This window comes from Scyliorhinus torazame, chromosome 6, assembly GCF_047496885.1.
Source record: "Scyliorhinus torazame isolate Kashiwa2021f chromosome 6, sScyTor2.1, whole genome shotgun sequence".
NCBI lineage: Eukaryota > Metazoa > Chordata > Chondrichthyes > Carcharhiniformes > Scyliorhinidae > Scyliorhinus > Scyliorhinus torazame.
Window position 1 is genome coordinate 196,818,143 of NC_092712.1, and position 20,994 is coordinate 196,839,136.

Here is a 20,994-nt window from a genome sequence, read left to right on the forward strand (position 1 = left end):
CGGAAGAGGGTTTCCACAGGATGCGGAAGCCGTTCACCAACTTGTTCCAAGATCTGTTCGTAGCCAGCAACCAGTAGGGTAAGGGAGGGGTGAGGAGGGGGTAGGGGGCGTGTGAGGGGGGCGGAGGGGGGAGATTCAAAGGACCCACAGGACAAAGGGGAAAAGGAGAGGAAAAGTTCTCCCCTAGTCTGCGTGGGTTTCTTCCGGGTGCTTCGTTTTCCTCCCACAGTCCAAAGATGTGCAGGTTAAGTGGATTGGTCATGGTAAATTGAATTGCCCTTAATGTCCAAAAAGGTTTGGTGGGGTTACTGGGTTACGGGGATAGGGTGGAGGGGTGGACTTAAGTGAGGTACTCTTTCCAAGAGCCAGTGCAGACTCAATGGGCCGAATGGCCTCCTTCTGCACTGTAAATTCTATGAAAAGGGGAGGGGAGGGCGAATGGTAGGGGGTGGGGAGTGAAGACTCACAAAGAAAATGAGAGAGTCAACGGACAAAGCCGCAGAGGACTGGTCTGAGGGCAAGCTCAAGCCCATATTAAACTGTAAATAGACACCGGTGCTCTGGCCATATTGGGGACTATAACAGATGTAGGTCGGCTAAAAGGAGACTCAAGCCACAGTGGGAGGGAAGACAAGGGCCTGTAAATATATGTGCTGATTTCTGTTTGTCTTCTTTTCTTGTTTATTTTTCATTCTTGCGTGGTTATACAATATGTTGCTTGTGAACTGTGAAAACCCAATAAAAATACTTTAAAAAAAAGATCCTTCCAACTGAACAAGGTTATGGCCCAGCAACCTTCCTCACTGCCTTAATTTCTCATCACAACCACTCCTCCCTATTTGACTGTATTTCACTTCCTCCAATGTTCAGCTCTCAATTTTCCTCTGAATAGAATTCCCCTTCCTCAACATTATCTTCCTCTCCCCATCTTCTCTGTATCACCTTGATCCCCTACTCCTCTTCCCTCCCCAATCTTTAGTTTCATTATCCCCATTCCCACCCTGTTTGTCCTAAAAAAAACAAATTGTACTGACTACTCCTTGCGCAATACCTTTGGAAATAACATGTCAGTTACCCCTCACCTTTGATGGCAAGTAATCTTGAAACACATTTTCACATACAGTACACTTTATAATTATAATTTAAAATTAAATTCTAATTCAAAAACTCTACAATGCAAACTAAATGCTGAATATTTTATATACAACACCTCTCTGAAAGTTGGTTTCCCCTGAAAGAAATTTGTGTTTTTTCTGCTCTTTGGAGGGTTAAAACTTGGATTCAGAAATACGCAGCCATTTGCTATTGCTTCCAGAGGTGCAGGGCCTTCATAAGGAAATCCTAGTCCCACAAAAATCTAAAGGATGAAAATAAGTATTTTACAAATTAGTATTTCACTTATTACTTTCATCATATTAACAAATCATACGCTTTATTTTATTAAGTTGCATTGATGAAAGATCTCCAGTTGAAAGTGCTCTCTTTTGGGCATGCGGTGAGCTCAACACATGGGACGGTGATGTGAAGGGTGGGGGGGGGGGGGGGTTTGGTGATGGTTTGTGTGTGATGGGCGGGGGGGAATTAGAAGTGGTACTCATTTCTGCTTTTTCCTAGCCTCATTGAAAAGCAGTTACGTCTGCTGGACAATGGTTATATATGGAGGCCAGAATATAATATCCCAATAGCAATCAATGAGACACTGATCACCTTTAGGGAATTGATGAAACATCAAGGAACCAACTACAGCTTTAAATGTTTACCTTGAGCTACAGGGGTTAGACTGTCCCTTGATGCAGGGGATTAAATCAGAGTTTCTACAATCATTACCATTTTAATCTCTCCAGAATATTGCCAAATAAACAGTAGTCTTCAAGCATGCTAAACTTTGGAGGAGCAAATATTCTGTTCCTTCAATACATACAATTTCATAAATTAATCCTCAGTTAATTCAAGCAGAAAATCAGGGATTCCCAAACTGTGGGTTGCGACCCGGAACATGTAGTTGGGGTCAGGAGCTCCCCCTCCTCCGAGGCAGCTCTGATCACTGTGGAGATAAAGCCAGGCCTGACAGAATGAAGGTGAACCATGTTCAGGAAAAAATGTTTGACAATTTCTTGTTGTGTAGAAGTGACAATTAGTGGGGTTCCCGATCCGGTAGAGAATCAAGTGTGAGGCTAAAAACGGGATCAGTGCCAGGCACTGGTCTCGTTCCGATGCTCTGGTCCCCCGCCGGCAGTGGCAGCGAGCTACACCGCCCTGCGCTCACCCGATTAACAGGCTGGAAGTCCGATTCTCCAGGTCCCCATGATGCTCCAGGCCTCTCAGCCAGAATTCATGTGGGTGTGGATTGGTGCAGGTATTTTCATGCATCGTCCTGATGTAGTGGATCTCGTGGTGAGTCAAGGAGATAACATAGGTGCCCTCCAAGGTCAATCGGAGGGTTCCCTCCCCCCCACATTGCAAATACTGCACCTAGCCCCCCATTCCTCCCAGCATTTAAAAATCTTTGATTATGTCTTTCCTCAATCCTCTCTTCGACAATAAAAACTTGCTCTCTGGTTCGCGCTTCAGAATCTGAAACTACGATTCCCCAGAATCAACCTAGATTCTCTTTCCTGAAGTTTCCCAATACACCAATTGATGTCCTTTTCAGGAGACAGAACTAAATGGTACAACATAGAGTCAATAACACATTCTGCATTTCCTACAGAAAGCCAAGCGGGCAGGGAGCTTGGTTCAGAGAACTGGAGCTAAAATGTATTCCAAATATGATCTGACCATTAATGCATAGAGGGTTATAATAAAATGGTTGTATCTTATAGTAAAGCTCATCCTAAGATATATGCTATTCATAGATCCTTAGTCAGTTAACAAAATTACAGATCATTCAGTTGGATCTTCTGGGATGTAGAAACTAGCTTTACCTGAAAGTATATTTTCAGTGCTTATTCAGAGACTCAACGCCTCTCAGATATGCATATTAAACCTTAACCCAGACTCTTTTTCTTCTGCATGTTTCCAGTCAGTGTGTTTATCATGGTTTGCCAAAGGCTTTGAGGGTTAATATTTCTAATTCAAAATATTGTACTTTTGTCTTTACTTAAATGATCCAAGAAAGCAATCATATTATAAATATGATTGTACATATTTTGTAAATATTCGTGTACACCAATGTGATAATCAATTACTTTACTATAAATTGTTAACATCTGACAAACCTTAGTCTCTCTTAGCAGGAGATGAAGGTCCTGCCCACTGAGGATTCCATGATTAATTACAAAATTGGGTAAAATGACATTATTTTCATTGTGAAATGTACCATGGATCTCAGCATAATCTTTGACAATATCCAGGAAAGATGTTTTGTCCTGTAAAAATCAGGAGACATACTTAGAAATATAACAGTCTCTACCTTGGCCAGCATAGGCTTTTGATATTTCACATAAGTGACATTAATACAGCTTCATTAAATTACAGCAACTTTTAGGAAAAAGGTATGCCATAACTTCAAAATGTTTTTCAGTGTGTTCAATTTTAAAGACATGTCACTATGTACAGAATTCATTATAAACTTCCAAATAAGGTACAATTTATTTAGAAAGATAGTAAAGTTGTTTGAACGTGGTTTTAGAGGCATGCCTGTAACAGATAATATTCAATATATCCTCTAAAATTCTTGAAAGAGGTAACTAGGAAGCAAAATGAGGAATATCCAGTACATACAAAGTAAATTACTTGGGCATTCAGAAAGCAATTTCACAACATTCTCTCAGAAAATGGTCAGGGTGGATGGAATAGATCACAGATTTATCAAATGGCTGAAGAATCTGTTTTACAAAACACGCCAACAATATGAAAAAAAGGAAATGCTGCACTTAGTAAGGGAACAATCAAGGCATTCCCCAGAGATCTGTTCTGATTTATCTACTGTTCACATTATTTTTGTGAATGATAGGGAACATTTCATAAAAATAACTCATGACTTGTGTACTAATAAATAGGAATGAGATTGATAGTGTCCAGAGGCACTGAGATGATTTAGCATGAGCTAAAAAATGATAGAGAGGGAGGAAGAAAGTGAAAGGGTCTCAGATAAATTTATATGTAGCAAATGCATTTAAGGACAAGGAAAGGCCAAAATGTCTTACATGAGAGGGTCCTATTTTGTGGCTGACATTTGTAACTGTGGGACTGGGAAATTCCAGCTCCAATGAATACACCCCTTGAAAGGGGATAGCTCACTAGAAATTCAGAAAGGGGTATATTATGATAAGGTCCCAATCAGGCAGTGGAATGAAAAATTCAACAAGAGTCTCCTATTAAATGGTGAAGCTATTCAAATTTCAGGAAGTGCTGGGTTTGTACAAACAACCAGTGAATACGAAACTCATTCAAAACATAAGGCCAGGGATAACCAGAACAAATCTTTTTACGCATTGTCCTTTAGTGTTCAGATGTTGGAGCATGGGAGTCAGATGTTTTTGGAGTCGTGGAGAGTCTGGGGACCTTTACAAATGGTGCGTGGAACTGAGGGGAGTGGCAAAACAGGCTCCTGATGTGACTCTGAGATGGGAAGCCTGAACTTAACAATAACTCAGCGCTGAGTTCAAATAGACCTGATTTTCACTGGAGTAAGGGCCCTATCTTGCAGTGTAAGAATTCCAAATCTTTGGAGAGCCTATAAATGCTCTTGAAGGGTGGATAAAGTAGAATTGTCAGCCCCACATTCGGCAGCACCAGAAATCGCACCATTTAAGATTCTCTTTCTCACGGTTGGTGTGCCTAGCCAGGAAATTTCTTGATTTGTGTTACCTGCCCTGGAAGTGCAAATTCAGCCCAAGGTGCCCAAGATTCCTTTGGCACTGATCAGAGTTCAAAAAATGTGCAAGTGTCTACTTCAAAACCCTTCTAGGATTGAAGGTTACAACAATGTAATTAACCTTTTGAATTACATGGAATGTTCTGCAATGGCACTGGCATCATACGATCCCTGCTTAGATATAGAATGGTTAAACAATTCCTTATCCTGCCTCCAACCTCAGAATAGCACTTCCTACCTTCCACCATAGCTGGAACTTCCCACAACTTTTCCCCTGCAAACTCTCTGATAGAGATAGCAAAATACTGCCAAACTGGACCTCCGAACCCATTTCACTTAGGACCTTCAGCACTAGTAGAGAAGGGAAACCTTCATCTCACAATATGCAGTGGATTTTGAATTTAAAACCCTGGAGAGAAATTCCAAGGCTGAATCCCAGGACGGGTGGGGAAGTTTGCACCACTGGCCAGTGTGCTGGTTTGCTGGCATCACCTTACCCCAAGACCATTTTCCCAGAGGCAATGTGGAGGCAGCATGGACAATTAAGGCTGCTTAAGGGCCTATTAAGATCAATTGTCAGAGCCAGCAAGAATTTTCCAGTTGGCTTCCAGGCACCGTGAGGTGTTGAGGAACAACCCATCTGGACATAGCCTCCTAATGGCAGTCAGGGGAGCCAGTGTTCCAAGCAGGCCTTGAGGCTCTCCCTGCTTGCCTGACTTTACCTGCAGCCACAGGCCAATCTATGGATGGGTTACCCCCTCATATTGATGGCCTGGATGCAGTGTCTACTTTTTCTTTAAAACTTTAAAATGTTGCAGAGAGGGCATCTCAAAATGAAGGCACTCTTTCTTACCAGCTGGGGCTGGTTTAGCACAGTGGGCTAAACAGCTGGCTTATAAAGTTCAATTCCCGTACCGGCCTCCCCGAACAGGCGCCGGAATGTGGCGACTAGGGGCTTTTCACAGTAACTTCATTGATTGAAGCCTACTTGTGACAATAAGCGATTATTATTACTAACATGAAAAGGCAGTCTGCTTGCTTCTTCAATGACGGAGAGCCTCCTATTGGCTCTCCAGCTTTGAGAGCTTGCCCTCTGGCTACGAATTGGCTAATGCGGGGAAATCACAGCCAATGACTGTTTCCGAGTGCGAGATTCTGACCCTCATTTGACTTTGACATCAGGGTTCTGAGGCCTGTGGGAATAATACAGCCTCAGTGTATAATCACCTGCATCACTGGGACTCCAATATGGGAACAATTCTACAACCTGGTTTGCTGTTGCTAAATAGAAAATAATTATTCTGTTAAATACCTGCAAATCCTTCCAATCCTATTTTCTTTAGTTCCCTAATTCTATTTCCTTGCTTAAGAACAAGTACTAAGCTTTTAGCCCCTGGGCTCTGAGTAATATATTCTTCAGGATTAAAAAATGTCTTAAAAATATCAACATCTTAAGGGGTAAAAGAAGACAGCGCTTACCTTCCAATAGTCTGCCAGTTTACCATAAACCAGAGCTTTATTAGTTCTTTGGATTTTATTAAGGAGTGTGATGTTATTACTGTTCAAATGCTGCTCCACCACAAAGCCCAAAAAACTGTTATCAGGCGTATGGGCTGCAAATACATTGTAAAATACAGTATAAATGAAGCAGTCTTGAGGATACTGATTGGTTACGAACACATCTACTTACCTAACTTATAAAACAGATTTTTCCCAAAGGATTGAAAGGCCTTTATTGACACGAGCTAATGCCATATGTCTGCTTGAGTTGTAAAAATGTGACAACTATATTGTTGTTAATCACATTCAGTGTAATACATCAACATTTTAGTTTGGAAGAAAACATACCATGCTAAACTGACGTTCACTTGCGATCTTCATTTTTATTCAGCCTGTGACAAAAGCTTAATGAACTGAGCTACTGTTTATTAATGTGAATTACTATTCATGTAGTTTATTAGTGTCATTCATTGCACACAAGATTAAAAAATGAAAATGTTATTTACATTTAGTTCCTTGACTTCCTGTTGTCACTTTTTCTCTTCCCATTATAAATGACAAAATTCATATTTATATTGGGTTTTACAACAATTAGTAAAAATATTTTCTGAATGTTTTCAGTAAATAGAAATTTTATTATAAAAAAATTACATGAACATAAAAAATTTACATTAAAAATTATGTATTATACAGTAAGTAAAATATTATCTTTTAATGTGTTTACTAAAGTTTTATTTCTAAGGTCTTTTTCAGAAGCTTGGGTTTGATATTTTGTTTAGAGTTACCGCTTTCTGAGTTTAATTTAAATGATATAGTCTCAGCATGTGCCATGCACCTAAAGTTCCAGGATATCTCTAAAAATGAAGATTAATTTCCAATTTTTATTCAGGTAAAATGTAATTAAGTGTGTTTCAAGCAGGGCTGATATAAAGGGTACGCGGTGAAGACAGCAAGGGCAGAGTAACAGAGGCTGATGGACTGAATTCTTGAGGTGGACCACCAGTACTAACTTGCTAATACTTGCTTAATCTTGATTAATAAGGGGATCAGGGTTATAGGGAGAAGGCAGGAGAATGGGGATGAGGAAATATCAGCCATGATTGAATGGCGGAACAGACTCAATGGGCCGAGTGTCCTAATTCTGCTCCAGTGTCTTATGGCCCCTACCCCAGAGACGTTAGCAAGTAGGAAAACGCTGCAGACACAATTAGAGTTATTGTCAACAGAGCAGTGAGCCAGCTGCGAAGCTCGTGGAGCATGTTTTATGAAGGACAGTCGCCTTTTAGCTTATCAGCAGAAGCGACAGACGGCTTCCTGATAGATCGTACAGGTACCTGAATCAAGCGGTAGCCAGGTCTCCACCCCTCCTCAGGTTAATGCGGCTTTAGAATTGCTCTATCGGGATTTTTATAGATCTGAGTCTCCGGTTCAGGGATCGGCCATGGCTGACTTTCTGGACAGCTTATCCATCCTGGCAGGGTGGGGGGGGGCATTGGGTTGATGCAGACTGATACAGCCCCTGGCCCAGATGGCTTCTCCATTGAATTTTATAAGAGGTTCGTGGAGCAGTTCGTAGCTTCAATTCTGGATATGTTGAATGATTCTTTATCTTGGGGTTTGTTGCCCTCCAGCCTCACACATGTCTCTATTTCTTGATTCTCAAAAAAAAGACCCAACAGTGTGTGGGTCTTATCGACTTATCTCACTCTTAAATGCAGATATTAAGATACTTGCCAAAGTGCTGACGCTGTGGCTGGAGCCCTGCCTCCCAGAGGTGATATCGGAGGATCAGACAGACTTCGTTAAAGGTCAACAATTGTCGGCCAACATACGTCATCTGCGAAACGTTGTCCTTTTCTCCTTTTCGGTGCCCGAACCAGAGGTGATTGTTTCCCGAGATGCCGAAAAGGCATTTGATAAGAGTGGAGTGGGAATATCTGTTTGCGATTCTCGGGAGGTTCGGATTTGTCCACAAGTTTATTTCCTCGATTCGACAACTGTATAGGACTCCCACTGGCACTGTTCGTACGAAGCTCTGAACTCTGGCTACTTCCCGTTGACTAAGGGAACGAGACAGGGGTGTCCGCTGTCTCTGCCCCAGTTTGTTTTGTCAATAGAACGCTCGCTGAGATCCTGTTAGGTGGAAGGGGATAAATTGGGGGGGGGTGACCCATTAATTGGGCCTCGCCTCATTAATTAAATTACACTAATCTGGTTGAGAGTGTCAAGTCCAACTTACACAGAGGTGGGATAACCACTCCCTGTCCTTGGTGGGCAGGGTTCAGACTATTAAAATAAATGCACCCCTAAGATTTTTTATTTATTTTTCAATGCCTCCCTATTTTTCTCTCCATGTCCTTTTTGTCAAAGTTAACAAATTAGTGTCCACCTGTATTTGGGCAGGTAGGAGTCCAAGGATCAACGGAGTCAGGGAGCTTGGCTCTACCCAATTTATTGTTTTACTATTGGGCAGTCAATACTCAGAAGGTATTGTTGTGGTTCAGTGATCCTGGTTCCATATGGGGGAGTTCCTGCACAGTTTTAGCCTTGGCGCAATAGTTACGGCATTGTTGCCTTTTTCTCTGGTAAGATTATCCCTGAATTCAGTAGTGATGTCCACCCTGAGAATTTGGAAGCCGTTCAGGCAGCATTTTAAACTCTGTTCCTGGTCTTTGTTGACCCCCATCTGCAAAAACAACCCTTTTCTACCAGGGTTTGGACTCGATGTTTAAGTTATCGGAGGAGAAGGGGTTGGAGAGGTTTGGAGACCTGTTCGTGAAGGGGAGATTTTAAGGAGTTGGCAAAGAAATTCCAACTGCCTGGTTCAGTCTTTTCAGATACTTCCAAATTTGTGATTTCTTTGCGCAAGGCTTTTCCCTTCGTCCCTGTTGAAAGGATTTTGTCTTAGGCTGGGTCTGGTGAAGGGTCTATTTCAGGCATGTATGGCCATATGCTCTCAGCGGAGTCAGCTCCATTAACTGAGATGAGGACGGAATGGCAGGGTGAATTGGATCTCATTCTGGATGGTGAGGTGTGGAGTGAGGCCCTTTACAGGGTCAACTCCACATTTATCTGCTCAGCTAAGTCTGATTCAATTCAAGGTGGTGCATAGAGTGCACCTGACTAAAGCGAAGATGAGTGGAGTTTTTTCTGGGGTGAAGGACAAGTGTGAGCGCTGCTCTCGGGGACTGGCTAACCACACTCAAATGTTCTGGTCTTGTCCCAAGTTGGTAAGCTTCTGTGCCTCTTTCCTCAACACTATGTCGAAGAGACTCAATGCTGATTTGGATCCATGCTGGTGGCCATATTTGGGGTATCAGACTCGTCGGTGTTTCAAACGGGGGTGAAGATAATGTCCTCACCATCGCCTCATTGATGGAACTCGGAGATGAGTTCTGCTTGGGTGGAGGTCTCCTACGCCACCCAGTGCCTCGGCTTCATTGGGCGGCCTCATGTCTTTTTTACATTTGGAGAAAGTGAAGTACCCCATTAGAGGGTTGGTAGAAGGGTTCTACCTAAGGTGGCAGTCATTAATTTCCTTTTTTAAGGAGCTGGTCACCGTCAGCTGTTAGGGGGTTCAGTTTGGTTTTTGGGGCTTAAACGTTAATATGTGCTTTTGCCTGTTAGTCTCCTTCTTCTATTGTGTAATTGTGTTGTATGGTTTTGTTTATTATGGAAAAATTTTCATAAACATATTTTAAAAAAACAGTCTGATGTATGTGAACAGCCATGCTGCCACACTTGACCGCGAAATGAACTTTTGACCACATTTACTTACGGAACATGTTGTAAAACTGCTTTGGAATCAGATTGAGTTTGCCCCAAGGGGATCCATGGTTCTTTTTCTTGGCATATTCAGCATGGTTAAATTCCGGCTCAGTTCCAAAAGAATCAAGAACCCTCAATAAGCATCTAAGAAAAAAAGTGTCAGAAGTAGGTAAAATAGTGGCTTGATTTATAATCCAAGTTATCAGCGAGATGACGAGATTCTTTATATTCAATTTACTTCTTTGTCACTTACAAGTAAACACAACCAACTATAGATCAGGCCATTTAAAACCCTTATAGCCTTCCTTTTATTGTTGAACATAGATGCTGTAATCAAAACTATTTCAAATTGCTTCCATCGAAAAAACCAGAGACCTTAAAACAATCCATTGTTCCTTATCCATATATTTCAGTTGCACTATGCAAAACTCCTCAATCCATTGCTCTTTATCCATATATTTCAGTTGCACTATGCAAAATTCCTCAATTCATCATTACTTGTTTCCAAATATTTTTTTAAATAATCTAATCATTTTAAACGCTCAATTCACTTCCACACACTTGTTCTTTATTTTCTGTTTGAATCATTTGAATCACTCAGTCATTTGTATGGCCAGCTTGCTTGGTCTTTGGACATTTTTGGGAGGGAACCGGAGCATCCAGAGGAAACCCACACGGGGAGAACGTGCAAACTCCACACAGTCACCCAAGGTTGGAATTGAACCCGGGTCCCTGGCGCTGTGAGGCAGCAGTGCTAACCACCATGCCCCATTATGATGCACTGGGCAGAGGTCTTAGGAGCAGAAACCCCAATCTGTAGAGCACAATGGTACTGCTCAGAGACAAATTTGATACTATAATCAATTTTCCCCACAAGAGAACTTTACTCCTTGTTTTATTCCATTCCCTTTTATTATTAAACCATGGCTGTTTACAACAATGTTTCCATGAGTCAGTCAAACCTGAGTGTCAAACTAACCCTTGCTTTGTCATGCTGAAAGGAGGCAATTTTACTAACCAAATCATTATGTTCTGACAGTGTCATTGACCAGAAACATTCTTTTTTTTTTCTTTTCATAGATGGAAGTGTTTTCCTGTATTTTCTGTTTTTAGTCCAGTTTTTAAAGCATCCACAGATGTTTGTTTTGAACCCAGGCATTGTAAGGCTTCCAATATCAACTTATATGGGTGGCTAATAAATTGAAGGCATTGGAACAAAAGATTTCCAAACCAACGATATGCAAAAATGTGTGTAATTTAAACTCAAGTGCAATGTAACCAAACCTGTTAAAGAGAGATCAATAGTAGAACGTGCTGTTTTCTTTCATAAAATCAACCAAAGCATAAAGATGATGTATAATCTTACCGATAGTGGGTGAAAGTTGCTCCGAGTACAGTTTGGAGTTGTTTTAATCCAACAATGTCAATGTATATGAGATCCAGTAGCTTTGGTCCCCTAATTGGACATCCCTCTTTATTTCCAGTCAAAATGCTCAAGTGACTAATCCAAATGAAATATAAGTACTGTTACAATAGTCAGATTGGAGATGTGAAACACTGCACTATTTGAATTAATTTGCAAGTGTAACATACGTTTGCTATGTTTTTATTGTCAAGGTCAAGATCTAAAGTGCATTGAATCGTAATGTGCCAGTTAATCAAAACTTACTTTACAGCAGCTGGGCATATGAAGAAGAGTTCTGGCTTGTCAGAATATATTCAGCAAAATACAGAAGATCAGGAGCGGAAATTTTTCCTTTTTTAACTAAGTGGCAACCCAGGCGGAAAGCGCAATGTGCTGCCTGCTGCACCACTGCCGGCTTTACCCGTCATATTTTTAAATATATATATTTTTATTGGTTTTGCATTTATTTGCAACAACGTTGCAAGAAACAAAAAAGGGAAAAAAATAAACAGATATGAATACACAGGAAACATATATACAGTTACGAGGTATATTAACATTGGGCTCACAGTTGTCGGTTACCTCAGAGAGTTGTGAACACAGCCCAGTCCATCACACAAACCTGCCTCCCATCCATTGACTCCATCTACACCTCCCGCTGCCTGGGGAAAGTGGGCAGCATAATCAAAGACCCCTCCCACCTGACTTACTCACTCTTCCAACTTCTTCCATCAGGCAGGAGATACAAAAGTCTGAGAACACGCACAAAAACACGCACAAACAGACTCAAAAACAGCTTCTTCACCGCTGTTACCAGACTCCTAAACGACCCTCTTATGGACTGACCTCATTAACACTACACCCGTGTATGCTTCATCCGATGCCGGTGCTTATGTAGTTACATTGTGTTACCTTGTGTTGCCCTATTATGTATTTTCTTTTATTTCCTGTTCTTTTCATGTACTTAATGATCTGTTGAGCTGCTTGCAGAAAAATACCTTTCACTGTACCTCGGTACACGTGACAATAAACAAATCCAATCCAATCCAATCCAGTGGTGCTTCCAGTCCCTGCCTCTTTTCCTCCCTCACAGCTGGTATTGCCAGCCCGTCGAGAAACGGTTTTACCTGCGAGTTTCATCATATTTTTTTACACTTAGTTTTTTAATAATCCTGGAGGCAGATCCCACAATGTCATGCTGGCAAGGTGAGCCTCGTCCTTCAAGAGATTGGTGTATCCTTTTTGAAGGATACCCCGATCTAAAAAAATGAAAATGAAAATAAGGATCCCCCAAGGACACGGCGACTCCCCCCTCCAAACTCCTCAATGCACACAACCCCCAGCGAACCCTCTCTGACGAACATGGGAACCCCGCCCCCTCCAGAACAATCCTACAACAGAAGCCCCCTTCCCTGTCAGTTCCACTTGACATTGCCAGCTCGCACTGCAATACCGGGGACAGTGTCCTGGCATTGCCAGGATACTGCCCGGCATGACCCTCTCCCCCCTCGGAGCTGTACTTACCTGTGCTCCCCCAATGGGTTCCCTTCACCAGATCTCCATTTGTCAGGACTTGTTAGAAACCCAGGGAAATCCTAATGTGAGGGGATGATACAGTGGGGAATTAAGCTAATGATATGTTAATGTATAGTAATGGGGTTCCCGACCTTTCATGGTGGGTGTAGGAGCATTTTCAAGACCTGTGTATTGAGCCAGCTTTCACGTGTGGTTCTTCCCTATGACTCAACTCAGTACAGAGAACAACAGACACAATAACAACCTGGATAAGACGGTTTTATTTTCCCAATCTTGAGTTTATGTACACGAGAGATGAGATCTGGATGTTTGCCAAGATCTATCTACTAAACACTGATAAAAACACATCAATTATACGATTCCCAAAAATCAATAGCCCACCCCAGTTGGACCCAATCCAATCCCTGAAGCTGTCATGTCCAATCCAATCCCTGAAGCTGTCATGTTCAAACTATCCAATAAAATTGTGACCAACCCATGATTTAACCTCAACCTGTCACCTGTTGTTTATCAAGGTTCTGGGTCCATTTTAAGTTGTTTCTCCCATCCTAATATCACCGTCAGATCCTGTCCACCCATTGACCAGCTAGGGACAGGATGTCAGAACTGGCTTTCTCTTTACTTCATGGATTGTTTCAGAGGATATTGGGGGCCACTGATATAACTTGTTTACTCAGTCCACTATGTAATCTGCTGACCACACATCTCGTGTGTCTCAAAAACGTGGGCAAGTTAGCTAACCTAAATCCCATCAAGCATTGTCGCCACTGCTTGTAGCCAGAGCCTACATGAGTCCACACTGTAAATTCTATAATTCTATACAATATTATCACTGCTATGTCCTAAAATACAGGTTTAATGGTTAATAATGATTACCGGGGGACTTCCGGGTGCGGCGATGACCAGCTAAGTCGCATGTTTCAGCAGCTCCTGGTGGAACGGACTTTTGGGCTCTTAATAGGAGCCCCAACGGCAATTTTAACGGCAAAAAACACTGTGCGGTAAACCAGAAGGGAATCCCCCCTGGACACGGATGGAAAAAAGAGAGGAAGGTGGCCGGATTGCGGTGGATCCTCTAGAGCAGTGGCCAGGAAGGCAGGCACAAAGCAAGATGGCTTCGGAAGGAGGCAGTTTAATATGGGGCCCTGAGAAGAGTTCCTGCGGCGTTGCGTGGAAGAACTCAAAAAGGAGATGAAGAAGGAGCTGTTGGCCCCGATGTTACAAGCGATTGAGGGGTTAAAGGAGGAGCAAAAGACCCAGGAACAGGAGCTTCGGGTCGTGAAGGCAAAGGCTGCTGAGAATGAGGACGACATACAGGGCCTGGTGGTGAAAACGGAGATGCACGAGGCACAACACAAAAGGTGTGTGGAAAGGCTGGAGGTGCTGGAGAATAATGCGAGGAGGAAGAATTTAAGGATTCTTCGTCTTCCCGAAGGTGTAGAAGGGGCGGACGTCGGGGCATATGTGAGCACAATGCTGCACTCGTTAATGGGATCGGAGGCCCCGACGGGTCCGCTGGAGGTGGAGGGAGCCTATCGAGTTATGGTGCGAAGACCGAGGGCTGGAGAAATTCCTCGAGCCATAGTGGTGAGATTTCTCCGATATAAGGACAGAGAGATGGTCCTCAGATGGGCAAAGAAAACTCGGAGCAGTAGGTGGGAGAACGCGGTGATCTGCGTATATCAAGATTGGAGTGCGGAGGTGGCGAGAAGGAGGGCAAGCTTTAATCGGGCCAAGGCGGTGCTGCACAAACGGAAGATTAAATTTGGAATGCTGCAACCGGCAAGACTGTGGGTCACACATCAAGGGAAACACCACGACATAGAGACGGAAGTTACTAAATTCTATGCCCTGGACCGTGAGGGTGACTGTACAAAAACCTCGGATCGGGACGGAGTGGGATCCGGATGCTAGGGAGATCCTTTGATTGGCAGGGTGGACCGCGAGGGAGCAGCGCCTTACTGTATCTGGGTGAACAAAGCTTTCGGTGCTCCCGGAGTCCAGCAGGCACAAGGTCGGGTGGCCGTTGGTTTTAACCGTCGTCAATGCAGTGGCCAGGTTGTGCGGGCGAGATTGGTCTAGCGTCATCGAAGCGAGCTACGGGTAGCCATCGGATGCTTCGGGTGGTGAGCGTGTGCGGTTCCGATGTCGGGATGAGGAGGTCGTCAGCGGGGTCCAGGAGGGGGAGGAAGGAGTAGAAGGGTGGGCAGCGCGGTGGGAGGGGTACGATTGTACGTTACGGGATGCGACCATCATGGAGAGCGCCAAGGTTTTCGTCTCCGCCAGTTCGAGCGTGGCCCCTTCCAGTAATCATTCTCGGATGCGGTCCGAGGCAATCCCCTTCACAAAGGCATCGCGCATGAGGAGATTCGCGTGTTCGGAGGCCGTAACGGTCTGACACCCGGATGAGTGGAATTAGGGCCCGCCAAAAGTCAATGATGGACTCACCAGGTAGTTGCAAGCGGGTGGCGAGTACATGCCTGGCGAAGAGTGTATTCGCCTTCTGCGTGTAGTGTTCCTTAAGGAGTTCCATTGCTTTTGTGTAATTTGTGGCGTCTTGGATCAACGGGAACACGCTGGAGCTCAGTCTGGAGTACAGGACGTTTATCTTCTGAGCCTCCGTTGGCTCGGGGTCCGCAGCCTTGATGTAGGCCTCAAAACATGCTCTCCAGTGAGTAAAGTCTTTTCTGGCGTCGGGCGAGTGCGGATCCAGCTGCAGGCAATTGGGCTTTCTTCTGATATCCATTCTGTGGAAAATCTGACTGTAATAAATTGATGCACGATCAATTGCACAAAGACTAAAGTTGGGTACAACTGTGGCTTTATTACAGTCAGATGCGTGGCCTCCTGCTGCAGCTGGCGAAATGGCAGGGCACTGGAGGTCATGCATATTTATACAGTTCTCCCTGGGCGGAGCCAGCCGGCAGGAGCTACCAGCGAACCTGTAGTGCAGGTCCTACCTTACATCTCCTATTACAGTGGATCACCACAACCCTGAAGTCTTCCAGGAAGGCCTGGGCAAGATTGAGACCCTGATATGTCAACCCTGAGGCTCAGCCTAGGTAATTCTGGGGCTCCCTGGTCCCCTTTGCACTGCTGGCAAAAATCAAGGATGAATTCAATTGATTGGAAGGCCTCATATGATCCAACCGGTGTGACTTGCTGATTGGGCAGTGCCGGATGTCCTGGGAATAAAACTTGACAAAATCATATGCTGTGCAGAGATTATAAATTGTCTGTAAAGAACACCTCCCATCTGGACAGGTAGCCAATGCTGCAGATAGATGAGCTGTACATGAAGTTGTTTGGCGGCCATTCCTTTTGCAAGCTCGACATGAACCATATCAATTTCCAGCTGCACCTGGACTCCGATTCCACGCGGTACATAATCATTATTACCTCAGGGGCCTCTATGAGTACATGAGGTTGCTGTTTGGAGTATAGTCGGCGTGTGCAATATTTCAGCGCCCCAAGAGAGCTACAGCATCTGCTGTTCTACCTGGATTTTCTATCCTGGTCATTCAAGCCACAGAAAGGGAATATCTGAGCAACCTGGAGGAAGTCCTCTGACGGTTTCTCCTTCGAAACGGCAGATGAGGCGTGGACATTTATTGTCGAGGAGAAACTGGAGTGAGCGGGCCATAAAAAGAACGTTTGGGATAAAGTGGGGGGGGGGGTGAATATGTGGGATGAAGGGGGGGAAAAGAGGGAAGAGATGACTTCCCAAGTTGTTAATCCTGCGACCCTGTAACTTTTCTATCTTCCCCATGTCGAGGGGGAGGGAGGATGAGGAGCTGAGGGCGCCGGCCATTGGGGGCGGGGCCAAAAGGGAAGCGCGGGCTTTGTTCCCGCGCTATGGTGATCACGGCGGCAACAGGGAAGCAGGAAGGAGGGGGCCTTGCACAGTGTGAGCCGAGGTCACGGGGGGAAGCCGAGGTCGGCCAGAGTTTGCTGACTTCTGGGAGCAACATGGGGGGTGCAATTACGCTAGTTTGGGATCTAGCGGGGGGGGGGGGTTAACTGGGTTGCTGCTGCTGGGGAGAAGGGGAAGCTGGTATGGGGGGGGTGGTCGGGGCGGGGGGGCGCCGCTTGGGGGAGATACGGCTACGTGGGAACCGGGTGAGGAGCTGGATTGGAAAAGGAGATGGCTAGTCGTCAAGGGGGAGGGGTAAAGAGCCCCTCAACCCGGTTGATCACGTGGAATGTGAGAGGGCTGAATGGGCCGATTAAGAGGGCACGGGTACTCGCACATTTAAAGAAACTTAAGGCAGATGTGGTTATGCTTCAGGAGACGCATCTGAAGCTGATAGACCAGGTCAGACTACGCAAAGGATGGGTGGGGCAGGTGTTTCATTCGGGGCTAGACGCAAAAAACAGGAGGGTGGCCATACTAGTGGGAAAGCGGGTAATTTTTGAGGCAAAGACTATAGTGGCGGATAGTGGGGGCAGATACGTGATGGTGAGTGGCAAATTGCAAGGGGAGGCGGTGGTATTAGTGAACGTGTATGCCCCGAACTGGGATGATGCCAACTTTATGAGGCGTATGTTAGGATGAATCCCGGACCTAGAAGTGCGGAAGTTGATAATGGGTGGAGATTTTAATACGGTGCTGGACCCAGGGCTGGACAGATCGAGGTCCAGGACCGGAAGGAGGCCGGCTGCAGCTAGGGTGCTTAAGGACTTTATGGAGCAGATGGGAGGAGTAGACCCCTGGAGATTTAGTAGACCTAGGAGTAAGGAGTTTTCGTTTTTCTCCTATGTCCACAATGTTTATTCACGGATAGATTTTTTTGTTCTGGGAAGGGCACTGATCCCAAAGGTGATGGGGACGGAGTACACGGCTATAGCCATCTCGGATCATGCTCCATGTTGGGTGGACCTGGAGATAGGGGAAAAAAAACAACAGCGTCCACCCTGGAGAATGGACATGGGATTATTGGCAGATGAGGGGGTGTGCTTAAGAGTGAGGGGGTGTATTGAAAGGTACTTGGAACTCAATGATAATGGGGAGGTACAGGTGGGAGTGGTCTGGGAGGCGCTGAAGGCAGTGGTTAGAGGGGAGCTGATATCTATTAGGGCACATAAAGGAAAGCAGGAGGGTAGGGAAAGGGAGCGGTTGTTGAAAGAACTTCTGAGGGTGGACAGACAATATGCGGAGGCACCGGAGGAGGGACTGTACAGGGAAAGGCAAAGGCTACATGTAGAATTTGACTTGTTGACTACGGGTAAGGCAGAGGCACAATGGAGGAAGGCACAGGGTGTACAGTACGAATACGGGGAGAAGGCGAGCAGGTTGCTGGCCCACCAACTGAGGAAAAGGGGAGCAGCGAGGGAGATAGGGGGGGTGAGAGATGAGGAGGGAGAGATGGAGCGGGGAGAGTGAATGGAGTGTTCAAGGTATTTTACGAAAGATTATATGAAGCTCAGCCCCCGGATGGGAAGGAGAGAATGATGGGCTTTCTGGATCAGCTGGAATTTCCCAAGGTGGAGGAGCAGGAGAGGGTGGGACTGGGAGCACAGATTGAGACGGAGGAAGTGGTGAAAGGGATTGGGAGTATGCAGGCGGGGAAGGCCCCGGGACCAGACGTATTCCCAGTTGAATTCTGTAGGAAATATATGGACTTGCTGGCCCCGCTACTGATGAGAACCTTTAATGAGGCGAGGGAAAGGGGGCAGCTGCCCCCGACTATGTCAGAGGCAACGATATCGCTCCTCCTAAAGAAGGAAAAAGACCCGCCTACAGGCCAACTTCCCTCCTGAATGTAGATGCTAAGATTCTGGCCAAGGTAATGGCAATGAGGATAGAGCATTGTGTCCCGGGGGTGGTTCATGAGGACCAAACTGGGTTTGTGAAGGGGAGACAGCTGAACACAAATATACGGAGGCTGCTAGGGGTAATGATGATGCCCCCACCAGAGGGGGAAGCGGAGATAGTGGTGGCGATGGATGCCGAGAAAGCATTTGATAGAGTGGAGTGGGATTATTTGTGGGAGGTGCTGAGGAGATTTGGTTTTGGGGTTGGGTATATCAGGTGGGTTCAGTTGCTGTATAGGGCCCCGATGGCGAGCGTGGTCACGAATGGACGGGGGTCTGACTATTTTCGGCTCCATAGAGGGACGAGGCAGGGATGTCCTCTGTCCCCGTTATTGTTTGCACTGGCGATTGAACCCCTGGCCATAGCATTGAGGGGTTCTAGGAAGTGGAGGGGAGTACTCAGGGGGGGAGAAGAACACAGGGTATCTCTGTATGCGGATGATTTGTTGCTATATGTGGCGGACCCGGCGGAGGGGATGCCAGAGATAATGTGGATACTTGGGGATTTTTCAGGGTACAAACTGAACATGGGGAAAAGTGAGGTGTTTGTGGTGCATCCAGGGGAGCAGAGCAGAGAGATAGAGGATTTACCGTTGAGGAAGGTAACAAGGGACTTCCGGTACTTGGGGATCCAGATAGCCAAGAATTGGGGTACATTACTCAGGCTTAATTTAACGCGGTTGGTGGAACAGATGGAGGAGGACTTTAAGAGATGGGACATGGTGTCCCTGTCATTGGCAGGTAGGGTGCAGGCGGTTAAAATGGTGGTCCTCCCGAGATTCCTTTTTGTGTTTCAGTGCCTCCCGGTGGTGATCACGAAGGCTTTTTTCAAAAGAATCGAGAAGAGTATCATGAGTTTTTTGTGGGCTGGGAAGACCCCGAGAGTGAGGAGGGGATTCTTGCAGCGTAGTAGGGACAGGGGGGGGCTGGCACTACCGAGCCTAAGTGAGTACTACTGGGCCGCCAATGTTTCAATGGTGTGTAAGTGGATGGGAGAAGGGGAGGGAGCGGCGTGGAAGAGATTGGAGAGGACGTACTGCAGGGGGACTAGCCTACAAGCAATGGTGACGGCACCGTTGCCGTTCTCACCAAAGAAATACACCACAAGCTCGGTGGTGGTGGCTACATTGAAAATTTGGGGGCAGTGGAGACGGCATGGGGGAAGGACGGGAGCTTCGGTGCGGTCCCCGATAAGAAACAATCATAGGTTCGTCCCGGGGATAATGGATGGGGGATTTGGAGCATGGCAAAGAGCTGGGGTAGTACAACTGAGAGATCTGTTTGTAGATGGGACGTTTGCGAGTCTGGGAGCGCTGATGGAAAAATATGGGTTGCCCCAAGGGAATGCATTTCGGCACATGCAACTGAGGGAACAGGTGAGGGAATTCCCGCAGCTCCCGACGCAGGAGGTGCAGGATAGAGTGATCTCAGAGACATGGGCGGGGGATGGTAGGGTGTCGGACATATACAGGGAAATGAGGGACGAGGGAGAGATCATGGTGGATGAGCTGAAAGGGAAGTGGGAAGGGGAGCTGGGGGAGGAGATTGAGGAGGGGCTGTGGGCTGATGCCCTAAGTAGGGTAAACTCATCGTCCTCGTGTGCCAGGTTAAGCCTGATACAATTTAAGGTGTTACACAGGGCGCATATGACAGGAGCACGGCTCAGTAAATTTTTTGGGGTAGAGGATAGGTGTGCGAGATGCTCGAGAGGCCCAGCGAATCACACCCACATGTTCTGGTCATGTCCGGCACTACAGGGGTTCTGGGTGGGGGTGGCAAGGGTGCTTTCGAAGGTGGTGGGGGTCCGGGTCGAACCAAGCTGGGGGTTGGCTATATTTGGGGTTGCAGAAGAGCCGGGAGTGCAGGAGGCGAGAGAGGCTGACGTGTTGGCCTTTACGTCCCGAGTAGCCCAGCGCAGGATATTGTTAATGTGGAAGGAAGCCAATCCCCCGGGTGTGGAGACCTGGATAAACGACATGGCAGGGTTTATAAAGTTAGAACGGATTAAGTTCATCGAACGGACTCTCAGAGATGTTATTGTATAGGTATAATATGTATAGGTAGTTGTTATAGGTAATTGTATATTGGATTGCTGGATTGTATTTTTGGAGAGTATTTATTTTGGACAAGGCAGTTGCCATTCAGTTTTGTT

The 20,994-nt window shown here is 45.6% G+C and overlaps 1 protein-coding gene across 4 annotated transcripts in view; it reads right to left on the reverse strand.

Annotated features, from left to right (window-relative positions):
- LOC140425216 (alpha-1,6-mannosylglycoprotein 6-beta-N-acetylglucosaminyltransferase A-like) overlaps positions 1-20,994 on the reverse strand; it is a 181,099-nt gene that overhangs the window by 39,877 nt on the left and 120,228 nt on the right. For all 4 annotated transcript variants that reach the window (XM_072509259.1, XM_072509260.1, XM_072509261.1 and 1 more), the window contains 5 exons: positions 11,454-11,588; positions 10,098-10,231; positions 6,299-6,432; positions 3,219-3,368; positions 1,211-1,357 (listed from right to left, as the gene is read on the reverse strand). In XM_072509259.1, coding sequence (XP_072365360.1) covers positions 1,211-1,357; positions 3,219-3,368; positions 6,299-6,432; positions 10,098-10,231; positions 11,454-11,588 — 700 coding nt within the window. The remainder of the gene's footprint in view (positions 1-1,210; positions 1,358-3,218; positions 3,369-6,298; positions 6,433-10,097; positions 10,232-11,453; positions 11,589-20,994) is intronic.